Source organism: Capra hircus, chromosome 23 (genome assembly GCF_001704415.2).
Source record: "Capra hircus breed San Clemente chromosome 23, ASM170441v1, whole genome shotgun sequence".
NCBI lineage: Eukaryota > Metazoa > Chordata > Mammalia > Artiodactyla > Bovidae > Capra > Capra hircus.
The window spans coordinates 26,908,753-26,932,013 of NC_030830.1; the positions used below are offsets into that span (position 1 = coordinate 26,908,753).

The 23,261-nt window shown below is 37.3% G+C and overlaps 1 protein-coding gene across 1 annotated transcript; it reads right to left on the minus strand.

The window, feature by feature from the left end:
• CENPQ (centromere protein Q) lies at positions 2,912–23,243 on the minus strand. The gene is made up of 9 exons (XM_005696396.3): positions 23,142–23,243; positions 18,402–18,541; positions 17,565–17,619; positions 16,403–16,529; positions 13,020–13,088; positions 8,128–8,257; positions 5,106–5,225; positions 4,870–4,944; positions 2,912–3,816 (listed from the first exon to the last, which is right to left on the minus strand). The coding sequence occupies exons 2-9, from the start codon at positions 18,501–18,503 to the stop codon at positions 3,685–3,687; spliced, it is 810 nt and encodes a 269-aa protein (XP_005696453.1). The 5' UTR covers positions 18,504–18,541; positions 23,142–23,243; the 3' UTR covers positions 2,912–3,684.

Below are 23,261 nucleotides of genomic sequence, written 5' to 3' on the forward strand. Positions count from 1 at the left end.
TCCATCAGCAGATGAATGGATAAGAAAGCTGTGGTACATACACACAATGGAGTATTACTCAGCCATTAAAAAGAATACATTTGAATCAGTTCTAATAAGGTGGATGAAACTGGAGCCGATTACACAGAGTGAAGTAAGCCAGAAAGAAAAACACCAATACAGTATACTAACACATATATATGGAATTTAGAAAGATGGTAATGATAACCCTGTATGCAAGACAGCAAAAGAGACACAGATGTATAGAACAGTCTTTTGGACTCTGTGGGAGAGGGAGAGGGTGGGATGATTTGGGAGAATGGCATTGAAACATGTATAATATCATATATGAAACAAATTGGCAGTCCAGGTTCAATGTAGGATATAGGATGCTTGAGGCTGGTGCACTGGGACGACCCAGAGGGGTGGTATAGGGAGGGAGGAGGGAGGAGGGTTCAGGATGGGGAACACGTGTATACCTGTGGTGGATTCATGTTGATGTATGGCAAAACCAATACAATATTGTAAAGTAATTAACCTCCAATTAAAATAAATAAATTTATATATATATATAAACAATGTAGACACCTTAATTTAAAAATAACAGTGTTCGGAAAATGGCATCAATATTGCTCGATACAGGATGGCCACAAACGTTTGTAAAAAATGCAGTATCTGCAAAATGCAATAAAGTACTACAAGACGAGTGTGTCTGTAGGGATTTAGACACACTAACATCAGTTATTCTTTCATAAATTCTTTTTAGTTTCTATTTTTTCATTTAATTTTATTTACTTTGAATCTATTCTGTCATAAAGCAGGAATATTTACCACCACCACCCCTCTACCCCCTGGGCTTTCCAGGTGGTGCTAGTGGTAAAGAATCCCTGGCGCCCCACATCAATGCAGGAGAGGTAAAGAGACATGGGTTAGATCCCTGGGTCGAGAAGATTCCCTGAAGGAGGGCAAGGCAACCACTTCGGTATTCTTGCCTGAAGAATCCTTTGACAGAGGAGTCTGATGGGCTACAGTCCATATGTTGCACAGTCAGACACAACTCAAGTGACTTAGTACATATGCACCCATGCTCCAGCTCTCTCCCCAGTGGACTTAGCTAGTTTCTTCAAGATCATTTACTGAATATATTTTCTCTACATTTTATTTGATATGCTATCTTCATCACAGCCTATAATTTAACACCATATATCCTTTGTTCCAAAATATTTACCTTTTAGAATTTAAACTTTCTGCCATTGGTACTCATCAATCACTGAAGAGAACGTATATCATAGTTGGCATGGCCTTTGTATGTGAGAATTTAGACAGATAAGAATATTTCAAGAGGATGATCATCTGCATTACTGGGACCTTGCGTAGTTGAATTTCAATTTTACTTGGTCTGTTACTAACTCTTAAATTCTTCACAGAGAGTACACACCAAAATTCAGCCTTTGAAGAAAGTATTGTATATTTTGCCTACCTGCCAGAAGATACTGTAGATATCTCAAAATTAGATCAGGTACTTTTTTAAGCTCTGCATGCATGCATGCTAAGTCGCTTCAGTCATGCCCAGCCCTCTGCGACCCCACAGACAGCAGCCCACCACGCTCCTCTATCCCTGGGATTCTCCAGCAGAGAATACTGGAGTGGGTTGCCATTTACTTCTCCAATGCATGCATGCATGCTAAGTTGCTTCAGTGGTGTCCGACCCTGTCCAATACCATAGACGGCAGCCCACCAGGTTCCTCTGTCCACAGGATTCTCTCTAGGCAAGAATATTGGAGTGAGTTGCCATTTCCTTCTCCATTTCTAAGCTATAAGAGGGTAATCTAGTCAAGGCTATGGTTTCTCCAGTGGTCATGTATGGATGTGAGAGTTGGACTGTGAAGAAAGTTAAGTGCCGAAGAATTGATGCTTCTGAACTGTGGTGTTGGAGAAGACTCTTGAGAGTCTCTTGGACTGCAAGGAGATCCAACCAGTCCATTCTGAAGATCAGCCCTGGGATTTCTTTGGAAGGAATGATGCTGAAGCTGAAACTGCAGTACTTTGGCCACCTCATGCGAAGAGTTGACTCACTGGAAAAGACTCTGATGCTGGGAGGGATTGGGGGCAGGAGAAGAAGGGGATGACAGAGGATGAGATGGCTGGATGGCATCACTGACTCGATGGACGTGAGTTTGAGTGAACTCCGGGAGATGGTGATGGACAGGGAGGCCTGGCGTGCTGTGATTCATGGGGTTGCAAAGAGTCGGACATGACTGAGTGACTGAACTGAACTGACTGATGGCCAGTTTATGTGTGATAAAGAACTACCCCTTAGCAACAATGGTGAACTGAAAGTCTTGTTGACTTTCAGTCACCTGTTAAACAGATGTTCTGACAGGACAGTAGACTTAGTAACTCCTTCATCCCACCAAAACTATTATAAACATCATGACTAATGACAGAAATCAGTGAGCTGGGGCTCTCCTAGCATTCTAAGAAACACAAGATTATAAATTTCCCAGATTTTTGAAGTTTTAAGACATTTTGTAAAATCTTTTTCTTTTAGTTGCTTTTCCTAGCACATAGTAAACAGTCCAAAGTATATACAATCATATTCTCTTTAAATGCTGCACTACAGATTTCCTTTTCTGAAGACCTTCCTTCCCTTAAAATCTATTAATGTCCTTCTTGACCATTATTTCCTAAGAGGATATTGCTTCTGACCCTTTTGTTGAGCTGTCCAAGGTTCTCAATGACTACAGTGAACACTAAATCCAATCTGTTTAACCCAAGCTGTCTTCCTGGTGGTCTCAGTCTGGAGGGCATTACCAGAATTAGTGCACCTTCTAAATTAACTGACTAAACATCCTAGGTTAGACAGAAAAGTAATTAAATGAGTTATTTTATTACACAAATACTTAAAAGCAACCCAGATGATATCTTGTGATTGGTTAAAAATGATTTTTAATGAATTTAAGTGATAATTTCTTCACATGAATATGCATATTATCATGAGGAAAGGTTTAGAAAGAAGTTATTATTATTATTATTATTTTTGGTTTGGCATTTGTTTTAAGGGAGTAAATGAGCTTGGGTTTCTTTTTAACAATTTTATGAAGTAAAGGTATGCTCTGATGAGAATAGAAAATAAATATTCAGCATCTATTCACTAACCTAAAAAAAGAAACAAAACTTTCATGCTGCCTTTAAAGTTAAAGACACCTGGTTAATCATAATGATGTCACATACAGTCTAGGGTGTTGTGTAAAAGAGCAAGGGCAATTGGGGATGTTGCAAGTTCCACACGACCAGACGGAAAATGCAAGTCATCAGCTAAAGAACAATAAGGATAGCAAACACTTATGTTTTTATGTGCTAGGCACTATAAACAATTATATATATTAAATCATAGTATCACACTTGCTTTGCATTAAACAATAAACAAGCTCTATCAGCTATTATAAACCATCAGATTGTGGCTATTCTCACTTTATGGTTATGGGCACATAACTGGAGATACAGTAACATAAATGTGAGTTCCTAGACTTGTGAACTGATAAAAACAGTCTTTAAGGCCTACATTAGATGCTAACGGTAGACCTCTAGAGGTTAAAGTGCGTATCTGAAGAAGCCTCAGCCTCTGCAATATCACATAGATTAACATTTTTACAATTCATAAACATTAATATGGGACAATCTACAAAAAAAAAACCCAACTCTTTAAGAGGCATCCAGTCTTTTATAGACTTCTTCAATGAAGGTTAACATGTGCTTCATCTGGTATGAATTATGGAGAACTTCCAAGTCCTTCAGAAGACTGTTCTGATTTGGAATTAGCGTCAAAATTTCTCTCTGTGGGCATGAGAGAATAACTCATTTTAAAAATTTTATTTTTTATTGATATGTAATTGACATGAACATTATATTAGCTTCAGGCATATAACATAATGATTTGATATGTGTATACACTGCAAAATGATCACCACAGTAAGTTTAGTTAACATCTATCACCAAACATGATACAAATTTTTTTTCCTTGTGATGAGAACTTTCAGATCTACTTTCTTAGCAACTTCCAAATATACAATACAGTATTAACTCTAGTCACCAGCTTATACATTACACCCCCATGACTTATTTATAAGTAACTGGAAGTGTGTACCTTTTGACTTTACCCATGTAATTAGTTTTTAGCCTTTCACTATGAAAAATATTATATGTATTGATGTTATTTAGAGAGAATGATAAAATAATAATCTTATATAATCACTCAACTGCAATTATCTATCAACTAATTGCCATTCTTCTTTTAAATCTATATTATTCTGTTTCCTCTCTGCCCATTCCCATTCCTCAGCCTATGTAGATTTTAGATAGGAAAATTTTTGCTACTTTTTGAGAAAACATACAGACTTTCTACCAGGGTAAACAGTGACACTACAGTATCTATTGGGGTCCCTTGAAAAAAGATAAGTTACTAGTGTGCAGCCTACTACAAATAGGACATAGTATACTATTTTAGGAAAAGTTACATGCAATTATTAGAAGCATAAACAAAGCAACTGTCAGAATTTACTTCCAGAAATCTATCCTACAGCCATGAACATACAAATGTGCAATAATGCATATACAAAGGTGTACACAGCATTACCTGTACTAGAAAAATTATTTATTTCCAAAATCTCCACAAATTACATTATGGCACATCTATATAATGGAATGTTATACAGCAACTGACAAGCATGAGATGTTCAAACTATACCATCATATGAGAAAAATAATTTTCCCTTACAGTTTATATCATAGATTTCATTTGTTTAAAAGAAGAAGTAGCATATAATTTTTTTACCTATATGAAATTTATAACTGGTGATACAGTTAATATGGTAAATTGTAAGTACTTACCTGAAGGATGGGTGCTCTGAGACTCTTTTGAGAAAGTTCAGGAAGAGAGAGTACCCCACTATCTATATGAAACATCTAAAGTAGAAAAAGAAAGCTATAGATTATTTTGTAAAGCTAGACTGTTTCAAAAAGTTGATTTCTCTTATTATACTCAAAAGCTGTCTGGGTAAAATCTAATAATGAAAAATTATATCCAGATTCTGGTAATAACTTTTTTTTTGGTGGGGAACAATTACCTGTTTTATCTTCTTTTCTTCTTCTTCTATCTCACTTGTCAGAACACGAACTTTGTTCTTTAGGCTGTGAATATCCCCAGTCATTGACTCTATAGTCGCTACCATTTTATCTGTTTCTTCCTGCATCAGAAAGAGAAAGCTAATGTTTTAAATTAAATATACTATTAAGTGAAACCCAAACAGTTTTAAAAACATCTTACATATTGAAACACTTCTGGAAGAAACTGGTAATTTTCATTTTTCTTTCAAAAAAGTCTCCCTAGAGATTGATTTACCAGTGGAACAAAGATGTAAATGAACCTTTTGAAACTTTCCTCAAAAACTTACCAAAGCTGCTGGTATCAGAGATCCTGGAAGACCTATGTGAATTTAGCAGAACCCAAGGATTCACAGCAGCAGGTATAGCAGCATTCCTTAAGCAGCATGTAATAGCAGAGAAACTCTAATTTAAGAATATCTGAGTGCTATTTTCACTTGCCAAAAGAATAAGTGCTGAACATTTGGGCAAAGATAATAACAGAAAATGAGTGGCAGTTTCTCACATAAAAAGAACATAAAACGTTCAGAGGAAAACAAAACAGAAAATAAATGAATGAAATAAATATGGGAATACCAGGGGTGTACTGACTGCAGGCCACACATAGAGTTAGCCAACTTCTGGGTTTTTAAATGGTATTAAGTACTGCATTGCTTTCAAATCTAGTCCTAGCAACAGCAAAGGACAGTGTGGCCTCTGGGGATCAGGGGACAAGTAAATAAGCCATACAGAAGCCACACGAAAGTAATGAAGAAATAACTCTGAAATCCTGATAAGCAATATGGTTGGTATTTACATTTAATATCATTTTCCAAATACTGAAAGCAGAATTGTTACTGTCAATTATAGTAATCTTCCTTAACAAATATATTATGGCTTCTAGAAACCATTAGAAAGGGTACCTACAGAGGTCTGCAACTGCTCATGGGCTGTTTTTGATTGGTTCAAGAGCTATGAATGATTTTTACATTTCTAAAGGATGTTAAAAAAATGAAAAAGACTGTGCAATGAAAACCAATGCGACTCATAAAGAGCAAGATGTTTATCATCTGACCCTTAAAGAAAGGTGCTGATTCCTGAGTACCCAAAACTCTAGGTCTGAGAGCTCCATTTACCAGGCCAAACAAGGTCACAGGATCTAATACAAAACATGGAGAACTTGTTATATAACTGAAATTTGTATTATATAATTGAAAGTAGAACTTAAATGTCCTTACCAAGGAAAAAAAACAAGAGTGAGGTGACAGATGCATTAATGAATAAGATGGGGGGGACATCCTTTCACAATGTATACATACATTAAATCACCATGATGTACACTTTAGATATCTTACCACTTTGCTACTTATATCTCAAACAAAGCTAAAAAAAAAAAAAAAAGCCATATTATGCTTCCCAACTGTTCATTAAGCAGGGGAGCTAGTGACAGTACTGAAAATAAACTCTTGCAAAGCTACACTGTAATGAAAGTTAAATATAACCTCACGCAATGAAGAAAGTGAGAAAGCCACTAAAAACACCACTCTATACATTTACAGTAGTCATGTATGGATGCGAAAGTGGGCAATAAAGAAGGCAGAGCTTTTCAACTGTGGTGTTGGAGAAGACTCTTGAGAGTCCCTTGGAAACCAAGATCAAACCAGTCAATCTTAAAGGAAATCAACCCTGAACACTCTTTGGAAGGACTGATGCTGAAACTGAAGTTCTAGTATTTGGCCGCCTGATGCAAACAGCTGACTCACTGGAAAAGACTGTGGTGCTGGGAAAGACTGAAGGCAGAAGGAGAGGAAGGTAACAGTGGATGAGATGCTTGGATGATATCACCGGGGAAATTCAGGGAGATGGTGAGGGACAGGGAAGCCTGGCGTGCTACAGTCCATGAGGTCTCTAACAGTCGGACATGACTTGGTGACTGAACAACAACGTAAATTTACAATATATATAAATTTACAAAATATATTAAGTTTACAATATATTTACAATATATAAATTACAAGTTTATAAATCTGTAATTTATAGAGCTACAAGTAGATCTGCTGCTTACAAATAAACTCTTCCATTTTTATTCTCAATCACATGGAAAAGCTGGAATGACCTATTTGTGAATGCTGACTCATTGGGGATGCAACCGCTGTTTAAACTACCACCACCTTGTAACAGATTAACAGACTTATTACTTTAGAAAGTTGACCTGCTGACAAAGACCAGATTAGAAACTACTTCAAAACAGCAAAAGTATATATGGTCCAATCTGTTTTAGTTTTAATAATTATTTAATAAGCCCCTTAAGATTGATTTTCTTAACTGCTAAAGTATCCCCCAATGAAAAGCCTGTTGTTTATCCTAACAGCAAATATTATCTCTTACTACCTTCCACAGGATAAAGATAAAAAATCACATGCCCTAAAGTTGGACTAATAGGACTGCATCACAACTGTGAGCAGTCTGTCTAAGGTTCAGCTAAAAATGCCAATATTTCTCTTTTTCACATTTGTAAAACATGGAATATAGCACAAGCCTCTGTAAGTCATTAAGGGCTATAAATGTAAAGTGCTTAGAACAGTGACTAGAAAAACATAGAAGGCTCTTGTTACAAGTTATCTATAGTGATTATAAAAATGATGATGATGATTGTGTTCTTGTCAATAAAGTAGCACTGAAGGACAGAAAAACTAATGTTTTGAAATTCTACAGCATTTAGTGATGAATTCCTATAACTTGCTAATCAAAAATAAGACAGTTCATTATATTTAAAAGTCTGATAAAAAAAATAAGGCTGCTACTTAATTACAAATATATTAGAAATAGTTAACTTTAGAGGACCAAAATTGAAAGGTTTTGCTTTGATTAAAAAAAAAAAAGTTAATAAAAAACCTTGCCCAAGATGTAGTACTAGTTACTAGAAGAATAACATAGTTTAAAAAACTTTAAATTAAATCTCTTCCCCTTTCCCCTAATAATGAATTCCCTTTTCAAACTTCATACCTGCAAAGATGCCAGACCTTCCTCATTATCTCTGTGCTGTGCCCTTTCCGTTTTCAGTAGACTTGACACATGAGATAAATCTTGCAGCTTTTTGGGAGGGACTTTCAGGGTTTCACACAGTTGCAGCAATCTTTGGGACAGAATAACAACATAACTGCTTATTTTTGAGTACCATTAGTATTGTTTTTGATTTGAAATACTGTAGTCCCCTTTTTCTTTCCCTCATATTTCTAAAGGCCGAAATATTCTTTTATTAACAGCGGCTAATCTTAGCAGTAAGCCTCCCCCCGACCAAAAGCCCTGACAAGTCCTCATTAAGTCTTTCGATTGATTAAGATTTACCACAAATCATGGGGTACCTAGGTTGCTTTATAAAAGGAAAAGTTTCTCTTTTACACATTTAACGATTGATTATTTATACACAGTTTAAAATAAACTAAAAATTTCCTTGTATCTTCTGAATGTGTTTCCTGGACTACTATAGTACATAAGTCTATCATTTAATGTGAATTTCTGGTAAGAGGTGAAACACTATTCTGTTAGTCTTAACTATGACTCTGAACTTTAAATCTCGGTTGTTTCACAGAATGTGACCAATAATAGAGAATGCCTGTATCAGTTACTCTAAGTTAATGATTTTTTCCTAACTTAAAAAAAAATCCCCTTCAAATCTTATGACTAACCTCACTTCCAGTAGACAGCAATACAGCTTTCCCAGGTTTGATTCTTGAGTTCCATGAGGAAGAAATCAAGGAGCAAAATCTAAATTTGGTTCCTTCTGTCTAATAGCAGTGTGTCTGGATCCTAAAAAATCCTACTACTTGAGATTTGCAGGCAATTAGAAGAACAGTGGAACCCAAGATTTGTCTTCCCGGGATCATACTCAAAATATTAATTTTTATAAAGAAAAAAGTAGGTTGTTTAAACTCTACCAATCATACTTTTCATTAAACTGTCAGGATAAACTTCAGCTATTCCCCAAATCATCATTAGCCCATAAGCACAAAACCTGCCTGAATTTTTGGTTTAAGTAAAATAAAGATTCCCTTTATAAACAGTTTTTTTCTAAAACTTTATCAAACCTGTTCTGCAGAAAGGTCATTCACCATTCCAAATGTTCTAAATTTGTAGGTTATTCTACAAAATCTTACTAAACTAAAAATATAACCAGTGTTTATCATGTTACAATATACCTATCATAATACTATGTTAACAACATCTAAGCACATTTACAACATTGTATAAGTCAGAATTCCCCAAAATATGTTCCTCTAGAAAGTGTAGTGGTTAATTTTTGTTGACTAGCAACTCTATTGTTTCATGACAAGGAAAAGCATATATGATTCAATCTATGTCAATCATAACAGCTCTTGCCACAAAATCAGTACAACAAGAGGCAAATCACCCAAACCGATCAGAATCAATCACCCAGAATATTCTAACTGAAGCTAAGAGGCTAAGAGCTTTCTTTTGCCTCTTTCTAAACAGGAAGCTGTCTATATATACAGTTCTAATCTACTGAGGACAACTTGTCTAAAAGAATGAAGACAACATGAAGACAGAAGCAAAGATGAGACTAATTATACAATAAAGAGTTTCTGTGGTAAACACTAACTTGGAAGATGCTGGGTTGGGAAGATCCTCTGGAGAAGGAAATGGCAACCCACTCTAGTATTCTTGTCTGGAAATTCCATAGACAGAGAAGCCTGGTGGGCTATAGTGTATAGGGTCTCAAGAGTTGGACATGACTAAACCTCTACCACCAGGTTAAACAAAATGAAACAGATTTATTTACTGTAGGATTTTAATATGTTAATATACCAGGAAACATAATTCTCTATCACTTTTATTCACAAAGTATCTCTAAGCACAAGTGTTCCAACTATATTTGGAGACATGCTGTGCTGTGCCTAGTTGCTCAGTTGTATCTGATTCTTTGTGACCTTGTGGACTGTAGCCCCTGCCAGGCTCCTCTGTCCATGGAGATTCTCCAGGCAAGAATACTGGAGTGGGCTGTCATACCCTCCTCCAGGGGATCTTCCCAACCCAGGGCTAGAACTGGGGTCTCCTGCATTGCAGGTGGATTCTTTACCAGCTGAGCTACCAGGGAAGGCCACAGAAATGGTGCTAGAGGAAAATTTGTTCAGATTCTAATTACAATCAATTTGCTAAGGCTACATTCTGTCACATCAGTAAAAGGGAAAGTATCCTGAGTATTGCTACTTTGGGAACTAAAAAAAGAGAGCTGTGAAAGCAAAAATGAGGAGACAATAAGTAGTCTTTGAAATGTCTCTCCATGGCTGCTGTATTGTGAAAAAACAGGTTATCTGTTGAACAGAATTTAATTTTTTCTGATGAAGCAGTGTGATCACTGTGAAGTAGAGTTTTACATACTAAAATATTCTCATTCATACACACCAAACATGGCTACCTGCCCCATATTAAAAAGATCATATATAGCTAAATTTTATTTATTTTTGCTACACTTTAAGAAGAGTTTTACATACTAAAATATTCTCATTCATACACACCAAACATGGCTACCTGCCCCATATTAAAAAGATCATATATAGCTACATTTTATTTATTTTTGCTACACTTTTATTATGTATTAGTTTATCTATTAAATTTTTAGTCATTCCTTCTTTACTAACAGGTTGCCATTCCTGTAAACAGTTTACAAGTTCACTACTAGTTGTCTTTCTTTAATCTCTTCAACCTGTCTCCACAAACTCTCACACCCATCCACTCCATCCTATCTTCAGTTCAGTTCAGTCGCTCAGTCGTGTCCAACTCCCTGCGACCCCATGAATTGCAACACGCCAGGCCTCCCTGTCCATCATCAACTCCCGGAGTTCACTCAGACTCAGGTCCATTGAGTCGGTGATGCCATCCAGCCATCTCATCCTCTGTTGTCCCCTTCTCCTCCTGCCCCCAACCCCTCCCAGCATCAGAGTCTTTTCCAGTGAGTCAACTCTTCGTATGAGGTGGCCAAAGTACTGGAGTTTAAGCATCAGCATCATTCCTTCCAAAGAAATCCCAGGGCTGATCTCCTTCAGAATGGACTGATTGGATCTCCTTGCAGTCCAAGGGACTCTCAAGAGTCTTCTCCAACACCACAGTTCAAAAGCATCAATTCTTCGGCACTTAGCTTTCTTTACAGTCCAACTCTCACATCCATACACGACCACTGGAAAAACCATAGCCTTGACTAGATGGACCTTTGTTGGCAAAGTAATATCTCTGCTTTTCAATATGTTATATAGGTTGGTCATAACTTTTCTTCCAAGGAGTAAGTGTCTTTTAATTTCATGGCTGCAGTCACCATCTGCAGTGATTTTGGAGCCCCCAAAAATAAAGTCTGACACTGTTTCCACTGTTTTCCTACCTATTTCCCATGAAATGATGGGACCAGATGCCATGATCTTAGTTTTCTGAATGTTGAGCGTTAAGCCAACTTTTTCACTCTACACATTCACTTTCATCAAGAGGCTTTTTAGTTCCTCTTCACTTTCTGCCATAAGGTTGGTGTCATCTGCATATCTGAGGTTATTGATATTTCTCCCGGCAATCTTGATTCCAGCTTGTGCTTCCTCCAGCCCAGCATTTCACATGATGTACTCTTCATATAAGTTAAATAAGCAGGGTGACAATATACAGCCTTGATGTACTCCTTTTCCTATTTTCCATCCTATTTTACCCTTTCTATTTTCTTACTATTAATATCATTGAGAATTATGAATTAAAAGAGCAGTATTTGTGCTCATGCTTCCCAAGAATAAAGTACTAGGTCACAAACATTTCCAGGCAAACCTGAGGAAACTAAGATGCAGAACATTCTTCTATAAAAAGAAAGCTGGAAGTAGGTGATTTTGACTTTCAGATTCTTTATAAATTCTCTTAAGTTTAACTTCAAAACTTCATGCAGCAGCAGCTTAGGGCAGATAGTAGGAAAAAAGAAGTCACTGAAAATTATTGGCAGTGGTGACTTTAAAGAACACCTGGGGGCTTCCCTGGTGCCTCAGTGGTAAAAGAATCTGCCTGACAATGCTGGAGATGCAGGTTTGACCCTGATGGGGAAGATCCCACATGTTTCAGAGCAACTCAGCTCCTGTGCCACAACTATTGAGAACGTGCTCTACAGCCTGGGAGCTGCAACTACTAAAGCCTGGGTGCCTTACAGCTTGAGATCTGCAACAAGAGAAGCCACCACAAAGAGAAGCCCATGTCCTGCAGCTAGAGAGTAGCCCCCGCTTGCCACAGCTAGAGAAACGACAACACAGCAACGAAGACCCAGTATAGCATATTTATTTATGTAAATAAATAAATAAAATTACTTAAACAAAACAAAACAAAAAATACTTGAAAAGAAACCTCCACCTTAGACCTGCAAGAAATAAAGAGCAACAGTATCCTGGAAAATTATACTTGTTACAAATAAGGTTATATAATATGAAGTGAAGAGAAAACAGGGCAATAGGGTTAAGTAGCAAATGAGAGTGGTGAACTGTTAACTTGCAGTTGGTCAAAATGAAGTTGAAAGGAGTTAGAGTTGAAAATTTTTTTTTTCAAACCTCAACACAGAAAAGTGAACTTTGGAAGTAGGTGCTTTGATTTTCAGATTCTTTAGAAATTCTCTTAAATTTAACTTACTTCAGAATTCCATGCAGCATCAGTTTAGGGTAGAATACATATTCCCAAACCATTCATCTTCTTAAAACGTCAACAACGAAACAAAACAAACAAACAAGAAAAATGACAACAACAAAAGAATGAAAACCCCAAATAAAAAACTTCTCTATTCCATAAATATCTGTTCTGGTAGCACAAGAACAGACTGGATTTTTACCAACTGTGTTTCAACTGTTTTTTTAATTGTGTAACTATATTACCTTTTCTTTAGGAAATTCAGATGATATTGAATTTGTTTATTTTCTCTAATACTGTCACTCAGAACTGATCTAGAAAAGAAAAAATAGGGATTGAATAAATATTGGGATTGAATATATATTAGTTTCAAACATTACATTATATTTAATCTGTTTATTTTTTCTAATTTCTTTCAAGTGCCCCTTCTTACTAACCAGGCAGAATCAATCACTTTATTTTATGTCAAGGACATTTAAAGCAGAGGAATAATCTGAGTGAACTAAGATGGACTGGAATGGATGAATTATATCAGATGACCATTATATCTACTATTGGGCAGGAATCCTTTAGAAGAAACGGAGTAGCCATCGTCGTCAACGAAAGAGTCTGAAATGCAGTACTTGGATGCAATCTCAAAAGTGACAGAATGATCTCTGTTCGTTTCCAAGGCAAACATTCAATATCACGGTAATCCAAGTCTATGCTCTGACCGGTAACATTGAAGAAGCTGAAGCTGAACGGTTCTATGAAGACCTATAAGACCTTTTAGAACTAACACCCCCAAAAGATGTCCTTTTCATTATAGGGGACTGGAATGCAAAAGTAGGAAGTCAAGATACACCTGGAGTAATAGGCATATTTGGCCTGGGAGTACAGAATGAAGCAGGGCAAAGGCTAATAGAGTTCTGCCAAGAGAACACAATGGTCATAGAAAACACCCTCTTCCAACAACAGAAGAGAAGACGCTACACATGGACATCACCAGATGGTCAACACTGAAATCAGACTGATTATATTCTTTGCAGCCAAAGATGGAGAAGCTCTATACAGTCAGCAAAAACAAGACCAGGAGCTGACTGTGGCTCAGATCATGAATTCCTAACCAGACTGAAATTGAAGAAAGTGGAGAAAACCACTAGACCATTCAGGTATGACCTAAATCAAATCCCTTATGACTATACAGTGGAAATGAGAAATAAATTTAAGGGACTAGATCTGATAGAGTGCCTGATGAACTATCGATGGAGGTTCATGACATTGTACAGGAGACAGGAATCAAGACCATCCCCATGGAAAAGAAATGCAAAAAAGCAAAATGGCTGTCTGAGGAGGCCTTACAAATAGCTGTGAAAAGAAGGGAAGCAAAAAGCAAAGGAGAAGAGGAAAGATATACCAATTTGAATGCAGAGTTCTAAAGAACAGCAAGGAAAGATAAGAAAGCTTTCCTCAAGTGATCAATGCAAAGAAATAGACGAAAATAATAGAATGGGAAAGACTAGAGAGCTCTTCAAGAAAATTAGAGATAACAAGGGAACATTTCATGCAAAGATGGGCACAATAAAGGACAGAAATGGTAGGGACCTAACAGAAACAGAAAATACTAAGAAGAGATGGCAAGAATACACAGAAGAATTATACAAAAACAATCTTCATGACTCAGATAATCACAATGGTGTGATCACTCGCCTAGAGCCAGACATCCTGGAATGTGAAGTCAAGTGGGCCTTAGGAAGCATCACTATGAACAAAGCTAGTGGAGGTGATGGAATTCCAGTGGAGCTATTTCAAATCCTGAAAGATGTTGCTGTGAAAGTGCTGCCCTCAATATGCCAGCAAATTTGGAAAACTCAGCAGTGGTCACATGACTGGAAAAGATCAGTTTTCATTCCAATCCCAAAGAAAGGCAATGCCAAAGAATGCTCAAACTACCGCACACTTGCACTCATCTCACACGCATGCAAAGTAATGCTCAAAATTCTCCAAGCCAGGCTTCAGCAATACCTGAACTGTGAACTTCCAGATGTTCAAGCTGGTTTTAGAAAAGGCAGAGGAATCAGAGATCAAATCACCAACATCCACTGGATCATTGAAAAAGCAAGAGAGTTCCAGAAAAACATCTATTTCTGCATTATTGACTATGCCAAAGCCTTTGACTGTGTGGATCACAATAAACTGTGGGAAATTCTGAAAGAGATGGGAATACCAGACCACCTGACCTGCCTCTTGAGAAATCTGTATGCAGGTCAGGAAGTAACAGTTAGAACTGGAACAACAGACTGGTTCCAAATAGGAGAAGGAGTACATCAAGGCTTTATATTGTCACCCTGCTTATTTAACTTATATGCAGAGTATATCATAAGAAACGCTGGGCTGGATGAAGCACAAGCTGGAATCAAGATTGCTGGGAGAAATATCGATAACCTCAGACATGCAGATGATACAAGCCTTAAGGCAGAAAGTGAAGAACTAAAGAACCTCTTGATGAAAATGAAAGAGGAGAGGGAAAAGGTGGCTCAAAGCTCAACATTCAGTAAACTAAGATCATGGCATCCAGTTCCATCACTTCATGGCAAATAGTTGGGAAACAGTGTCAGACTTTATTTTTTGGGGCTCTAAAATCACTGCAGATGGTGATTGCAGCCATGAAATTAAAGGATGCTTACTCCTTGGAAGGAAAGTTATGACCAACCTAGACAGCATATTAAAAAGCAGAGACATTACTTTGCCAACAAAGGTCCATTTAGTCAAGGCTATGGTTTTCCAGTGATCATGTATGGATTTGAGAGTTGGACTGTAAAGAAAGCTGAGCACCGAAGAATTGATGCTTTTGAACTCTGGCATTGGAGAAGACTCTTCAGAGTCCCTTGGACTGCAAAGAGATCCAACCAGTTCATCCTAAAGGAGACCAGTCCTGGGTGCTCATTGGAAAGACTGATGCTGAAGCTAAAACTCCAATACTTTGACCACCTGCTGTGAAGAGCTGACTCATTTGAAAAGATCCTGATGCTGGGAAAGATTGAGAGCAGGAGGAGAAGGGGATGACAGAGGATTAGATGGTTGGATGGCATCACCAACTCGATGGACTTGGGTTTGGGTGAACTTGGGGAGCTGGTGATGGACAGGGAGGCCTGGCGTGCTGCGGTTCATGGGGTTGCCAAAGTCATACACGACTGAGCGAGTGAACTGAACTGAATGATCTAAGTTCTTTTTATCACATTATATCATTGTAACTAATTTATATGCCTCTTCTCATGGATTTCAGCACCTTGATGGCCGAGTCCTATCTCTGTATTCCTGTTAGCACGCTTCCATATAAAGTATCAATTTGAGCAAATTTCTTCCTAAAGTATCCCTCTTGACAGAAAAAAGTTTTAAGTTTACAGAGAGCAGATTAGGCCATGTAGATTTCATTTTTATTTCAGCAATAAAATTCCAAGTTTCTGATATTAATAAATGCTTTTTTTAATTGAAGGCGTAGGCCATCAAAAGACATTAAAAAAACCTTCTTGCGAAAGAGAAAAACACCATATCACCATTAAATAGACAAGAATATTTAAAAGGATACTGTTTGTAGGAAACGTAAGTAGAAATGGAAACAGTGAAATGTAAAATATTTCATACTCACATTGCTACAGATTCCATCATATTTTGCAAATGTTCTCTGCTACTCTTCGAAAGAGGTTGCCAGGTTTTTCTCTTGTTGGATGCTATCTTTACCTGTTTTAGAGTAGTATGCTTTGTTTGTCTTGTCACTGGTCAAAGAAGAGACTGTGGTTAATCTAGAAATGTGTATATTTTTATTTATAAATTCAAGGACAAGTTTATCTAAAAAGAGCCAATGGAATTCTGAGAACCACAATACTATAAAGCTGTACTAGCTGTTTAATTTCTTTTTTTATTGCACAGTCATAAAATGCCAGGTGTTGAATATGTTGTTATTGTGTTAACTGAAATACCATTAGCTGATATTGCAGACAGAAACGCAAGACAATTTTAAATGAAGAACCAATTATTAGGATTCAGCATAAAAGTCTGGTTCTCAGAAATGACCTGAACTAAAGGACTTATTGAGAAGACTAGGAAAATGTTTTTTGCCATATGTTGGGTGGCAACTGGAACTAAGGCAATTAACCAAACCAAAAATAGATATTGAGTCTCTTGTAGGTTACCAACATTGTTCTGCTTATAATAAATAAACAAAGGATATACACTATTGGCTTACATGAAAATTCATTTGGAGAGAAGGGAGATTAAATAATTATAGTTACAGGTATGCAAAGCATTATAAAGGAAAAAGCACTGTTCATTATGTAAGTATAAAACCAGAGGACCTAACCTGTTCCTGGGTGAGGAGGTAGAAAATTCTTCCATGATGAAGTGATATTTAAGTGAAGATGATCACTCCAAACTAATTTACTCTAGACAAACTTAGCTCCAATTTAATCTAAACAGTGGTAGCAGAACAGGGTATTTGTCTCAAAGAGAAAATAGTAGGTGTGTCTCTATATCACAAATCAGAATAAGTCAGACTGTTGTATACTTTGAATTTCTCTAGTTCCTTTCAGTTTAGAAACCCACACAGTATTTTGCTGGTGGTGGTAAGTAAAATTTTAGCTGACCTAGGTATCTGACTAACCAGCACTACATATTCTTGCGAAAATGAGAATGCTACCATTTATTACTATGTTTTGCTTATGCAAAATTCATAAACAAGATGCTGAGAACTTTTTCATAAATAGATATAGCTTGAGAAAGATATGGTGAAACTAAACATAGAAAAGAAATACCTTCAGAAGACAGATGTTTTGGATGATTTTTATTTTTTTTCACTGTGTTTCTAACCTAGAGAGAAAAACACACAAACATGCACACACAATTAAGCACTAGATAAAAAGATACTGCTTTTCGATAGATTTGTCATGTATATTGGAGTGAATTCATATACCTTCTGGAAAGATGAAAAAAAAGTATATTGCTACTTCTATAGCAAAAGGTGTGTATTTATCACAAGTGGAGGATATAATAAAGCAACTCCTGAACAATGGTGATAATGTATAAAAGAATTTCATATGGTGCTAAAGAATGTTTTAAAGAAATCATTACTTATTTTGCCTGTGAAACAGTGTTAAATACTTTTCCTTCAAAACAAAAAATATAGGCATTACCTAATACAGAGAAAAAATGCTGATTATTTTTTTATAAGAGAGGCACAAAGTTATGGCAGGAAGAAGCTAATTCCTCTCCAACTAATTTTTCTCGATGTTAATAAAAATCTCTTCCACCAACTGACGGATTCTCTTGTCTTTTAATATATGAATGCCATATTCACTTTATTATACTTTATTACCAGTATTCCCATTTGAACACCTTAGCAATGTCCCATAGCATCTTCCCCAAAGAATTATCTGATTAATATTTTGGAAAAGAATAAAAAAATTTTTATCTGCAAGTTTTTATAAATCATGTTGCAGCAGCTCCCACATAACCATATATATGGAATTTAAATTACTATAATTTGTAGTAAAGCTGACCTTTAGTCTTCACATACTCCTTTATACAGAACAGATGATATTTTTACCAGAGTCCTGAATGATAAAATCTTTGAATAAGTCCTGAATGATTACCTTTTTCTCTGGTAATTCTGCTTTTTCATCATCAATTTTTCTTTTTGGATTTCTTTTTAACTGTTGAGATTTTTTCTTGGAAGCATTTGCTTTGCTAGACATCTTAATTTAAACAGAACAATTGTAACAGTTTTTCAAATCTGTAAAGATGAAAAAGACACAGAAAAATGCTTAAGACTTGTTTTATTACAAATATTTTGTTAAAAGGACTACCTATAAATGTTCCAAGTTTGCTTTAAAAAATCAGAATGAAAATTTTGGGACAGTATTCTGTGTTTTTAAAGCATTTAAACATATTTTAAAATAAATAATGCTGGTTATCATTAAAGATGTCTAATTCAACTTCAGTAAAAAATTTCTGCCATTTGTATGGCCTTATAAAGTCATATAAAACCACTTTCACATTTCTTACTTTATACTCCCCCATATAGTAATATTATCTCCATGCTTAAATCCAAGAAAAGGGAAATATAAAGTGCTGAATTGTTTTTTTCTGGTCACAGATAATGTCAACTCAGAGTAACATTCAGGTGGATTCATCATTCTATGTGACTTAGCACACACACAGACAGATTTATGCCAAAGATGGGAGGAGATAACTTTTAGGATTATACCATGAGTCTACACTGTAGAAATTTATGTGGTAAATTCCCTCTTGAGGATTTAGGCTATAATTCTTGCTAGGTTGCAAGAATTATAACAAAGATTCTTCACACTAAACTCATCTCTGCTAAAAGAAACAGAGGAATAAAATATTCATTTCTGCATTAGACCATAAGGAGCAGACAGTTTAAAGTCAGGTACAGTATGTTGACATGCACACACATACCCCCCTAAATATGTGTGGTATGTACATTACACACACACAATTAGATATATAGATAAACCAGTCACCATTTCTTTTCTAAAAATTCAAAGTTAATTACATTAATACAGTTATATATGCAGATTTAGAGACAGACAAAGAAGGTACTCTGAATAAATCTATTCCCTCAAATTTTAAAAGGAAAAGTTCAAGCTTTCCCCCCACCCCCAAAATGGGGGGAAAGAATCAACTGAAAGATCATGAGCTATACTTAGGGACTACATGTCAAGTCAGTTACAAAATACAGTTGTTCAGTCGTGTCCGACTCTTTGGGACCCCGATGGACTGCAGAACGCCAGGCTTCCCTGTCCTTCACCATCTCCCAGAGCTTTATGAAACTCACGTCCATTGAGTCGGTGATGCCATCCAAGCATCTAGTCCTCTGTTGTGCCCTTCTCCTCCTGCCTTCAATCTTTCCCAGTATCAGGTCTTATACAATGAGTCAGCTCTTTGCATTAAGTGACCAAAGTATTAGAGCTTCAGACTCAGCATCAGTCTCTCCAATGAATATTCAGGATTGATTTCCTTTAGGATTGACTGGTTTGATCTCCCTGCAGTCCAAGGGACTCAAGAGTCTTCTCCAACACCACAGTTTAAAAGCATCAACACTTCGGTGCTCAGCCTTCTTTACGGTCCAACTCTCACATTCACAAAACACAGTGGAAGCTAAAATACACTTTACTCTGCTCTTGAACAATGTGGTACCGTATACTATACCAGTCTCCTCTGCTTCATTCTTGAAATGTCTAATTCTCTTAAGTGAACACTCATGCCCTTTACTTCCCCTACTTAGAAACCAATCCATATGAGAGCTGTGCTTGTGGACCTCCCCTGGAAGGGCTGCCATGTACAGGAGTTTAGGCTGTTCACTGGAGAAAAGCATCCAGGTGAAGGAACCATTGAGGGCTAAGATTTACTCCTCATTCCATTCAGGAGACTAAAAATGGTACAAATTCCTTCTCACTCCTGTTGTTGAGAGGTGTAGTCTATGTCTCCTTGTCTTAAATCTCGTAGACTCTGCAGCAGTTTAAGTGGTAGATCATGGTGCAAATGATTCTGTACCAGTTTCCTGGCCAAACATGAACAGATTAGTAGCTACCACTACCCCTTGCTTGGAATATTTGCTCTTGAAACCCAGCTAACACTCTATGACGAAAGTCAACATGGAGAGGAACTGAGGACCTAGCCAAAAGCCCCAGCTGAATTTCCAACCAATAGCTAGTATCAACTTGCCAGCCTCGTGCATGTACCTGAGCCAACAGGCTGTGGCTGATACTGCATGGAAAAGTCACCAATCAACCCTACTAGCTGTTTCCAATTCTAAATTCAGGAAGAAAATAAGTGATTTTTTTTAATTAAAAAATAAAAACCCTTAAATAATACCCACCTCATAATACCCAAACTCTTTACCATGACACTTGCAGTCCTCAACAATCTAGCCTTGCCAAGCTTTCCATACTTCTCTCCCAGGACTCCTCAAATGAGTCTCCCTCTCCAGCTAGACTTGATTTTCTGAACACACTGTGAATAATGCACTAGTTCTACCTGAGCATCACTCTCCTGTCTGTGCCCACCCTCCTCTCAGATTGTGAGCCATCTGCTTCTGAAAGCCTTCCTAACCACTTTCCCTCACTGCTCTCTGAAAGTCTGTGGGCTCTTATGGTCTCTCTCATTTGGCACTTATTTACAGTTTGGTTTTGTTAATCATTTTTCTTGATATTCTTTATTCAATAACATGTAATTCAGTGCTACAGTCTTTTTAAGTACAGAAATTAAAAATATTCATTTAGAAACTTTTATAGCAACTTGACAACAATTTTAGGAATGCTAGGTCTGGTCAAAAAATAACTGGCTTTATTTTAAGTTTAATTTTTCTGGTAATTCATTTAAAAAGAGACTTTTTAAGGTAAGTTTTAGAGAAATTAAGCAGAATTTGAATATAAAATTTGAATATATCCACCTCACCTTCCCTACTATCAACATCCCTTACCAGAGCAGAGCATTTACTACAATCCATGAACCTACAGTGACACATCATATCACCCCAAATTTATGGCTTACACTGGGGTTCTTCCTTGTATATTTCATGGATTTGACTAGCAATTTTTTTATTGTATTTTACAAAAGTAGCAGTTGTAGTGACTGATTAAAAATTAAAGCAACAATAACAAAAAAAATCATTCCTTTACCACAGACCATCTGAAAAGCTCTATTTTCATTGATACATACTTGAAGCAATAAGCCATACAGCAAAGAAACTAAAGAGCTTCCTGATGAGGATAAACGAGGAGACTGAAAAAGTTGGTTTGAAACTCAAAATACAAAAAACTAAGATCATGGCTTCCAGTCCCATCATTTTATGGCAAACAGAGGGGAAAAAAAATGGAAGCAGTGATAGAGTTTATTTTCTTGGGCTCCAAAATCACTGAGGATGATGTCTCCAGCCACGACATTAAAAGATGCTTGCTCCTTGGAAGAAAAGCTATGATAAACCTACACAGCCTATTAAAAAGCAGAGACATCACTTTGCTAACAAAGGTCCGTACAGTCAAGCTATGGTTTTTCCAGTAGTCACATATGGATGTGAGAGTTGGACCATAAAAAAGGTTGAGCACTGAAGAACTGATGTTTTTGAACTGTGGTGTTGGAGAAGACTTCTGAGAGTCCCTTGAACTGCAAGGAGATCAAACCAGTCAATGCTAAAGAAAATCAACCCTAATATTCATTGAAAGGACTGATGCTGAAGCTAAAGCTTCAGTACTTTGGCCACCTGATGTGAAGAGTTGATTCACTGGAAAAGACCCTGATGCAGGGCAAGACTGAAGGCGAAAGAAGAAGGAGGAGGCAGAGGATGAGATGGCTGGATAGCATCACTGACTCAACAGACACGAATTTGAGCAAACTCCAGGAGACAGTGAAGGACAGGAGAGCCTGGTGTGCTGCAGTCCATGGGGTATCAAAGAATCGGATGGTCAGGACTTAGTGACCAAATAACCACCACAAGTGGTAGTAGGCAGAGACAGATATGAAAACAGTTTCCGTGTATAGTCAATTATACACAGTGCAACAAATGTTAGACGAGTGCATATCTCAAACTGGTGTGTGCATGGGGGGATATAGGGTACTCAGAGAAAAAAGTAGTATATGAATTACATTTTGAAATATTTAGCTAGAAGAAAGGGAAGTAAAGTATCTGAGAGGAAAAAAGGCCCACTGGCAGGACAGCTCAAAGTCAGTCAGTCTGTTCAGGGAAAATTCAGAGAGGCTTTGACATGTGCAGACGCAACGGACAGAAGAAAGACTCGAACTGTAGTTTGCGGCCAGACTACATACTGCAGTAAAGAATGTGTTCTTTACCCTGTAGGAAACAGGGAAGCATTCTAGGTTGTCTTGTTCTTCTTTGTCAGCTTGCTGAAACTCGAGGAAACCACCAATCTAAATCTCTATGTGGGTACAATAGGTGAACACGACGTCTGCCAAAACTTACAAACACGCAATGTTTACTTTTTGCAACTGATGCCTCGGGGTAGCGACGCTGCCAACCGCAGGTTCCTTAAGGCTCAAAGGCACTTATCACTAACGCTGCACTTCGCTCCAGACTGCGGGAAAGAGTATGGAAGCAGGACGAAGATGAGGATGATTCGGGGAAGGGAGGGAGGAAACATGCGTGGCTTCACTCCTTCTTTGCGAATCATACAGTACTTTGTTTATCCCCGGCTGCGAAAGGCAAACCTGTTCGGATCTCCCACTCTCCTTTGGGAAAACCACTTGAAACTCCTCAAACACAAGCCGCCAAGTTTGCCACAAACGTGTTGGCCGCAAAACTTATCCCCCAAACTGGAGCCACCGGCGGGCGAAGCGCTTTCATTACTCACCAAAAACTGATCCTTGAACCCTTTCAGGAGCTGTGCTCAGAGCGCTTCGCGCCCAAACCATCCAAAGCTGAGGAAGCCCGGAAGTGAGCACAGAGAAACCGGAAACGCCTATGGGGAGTG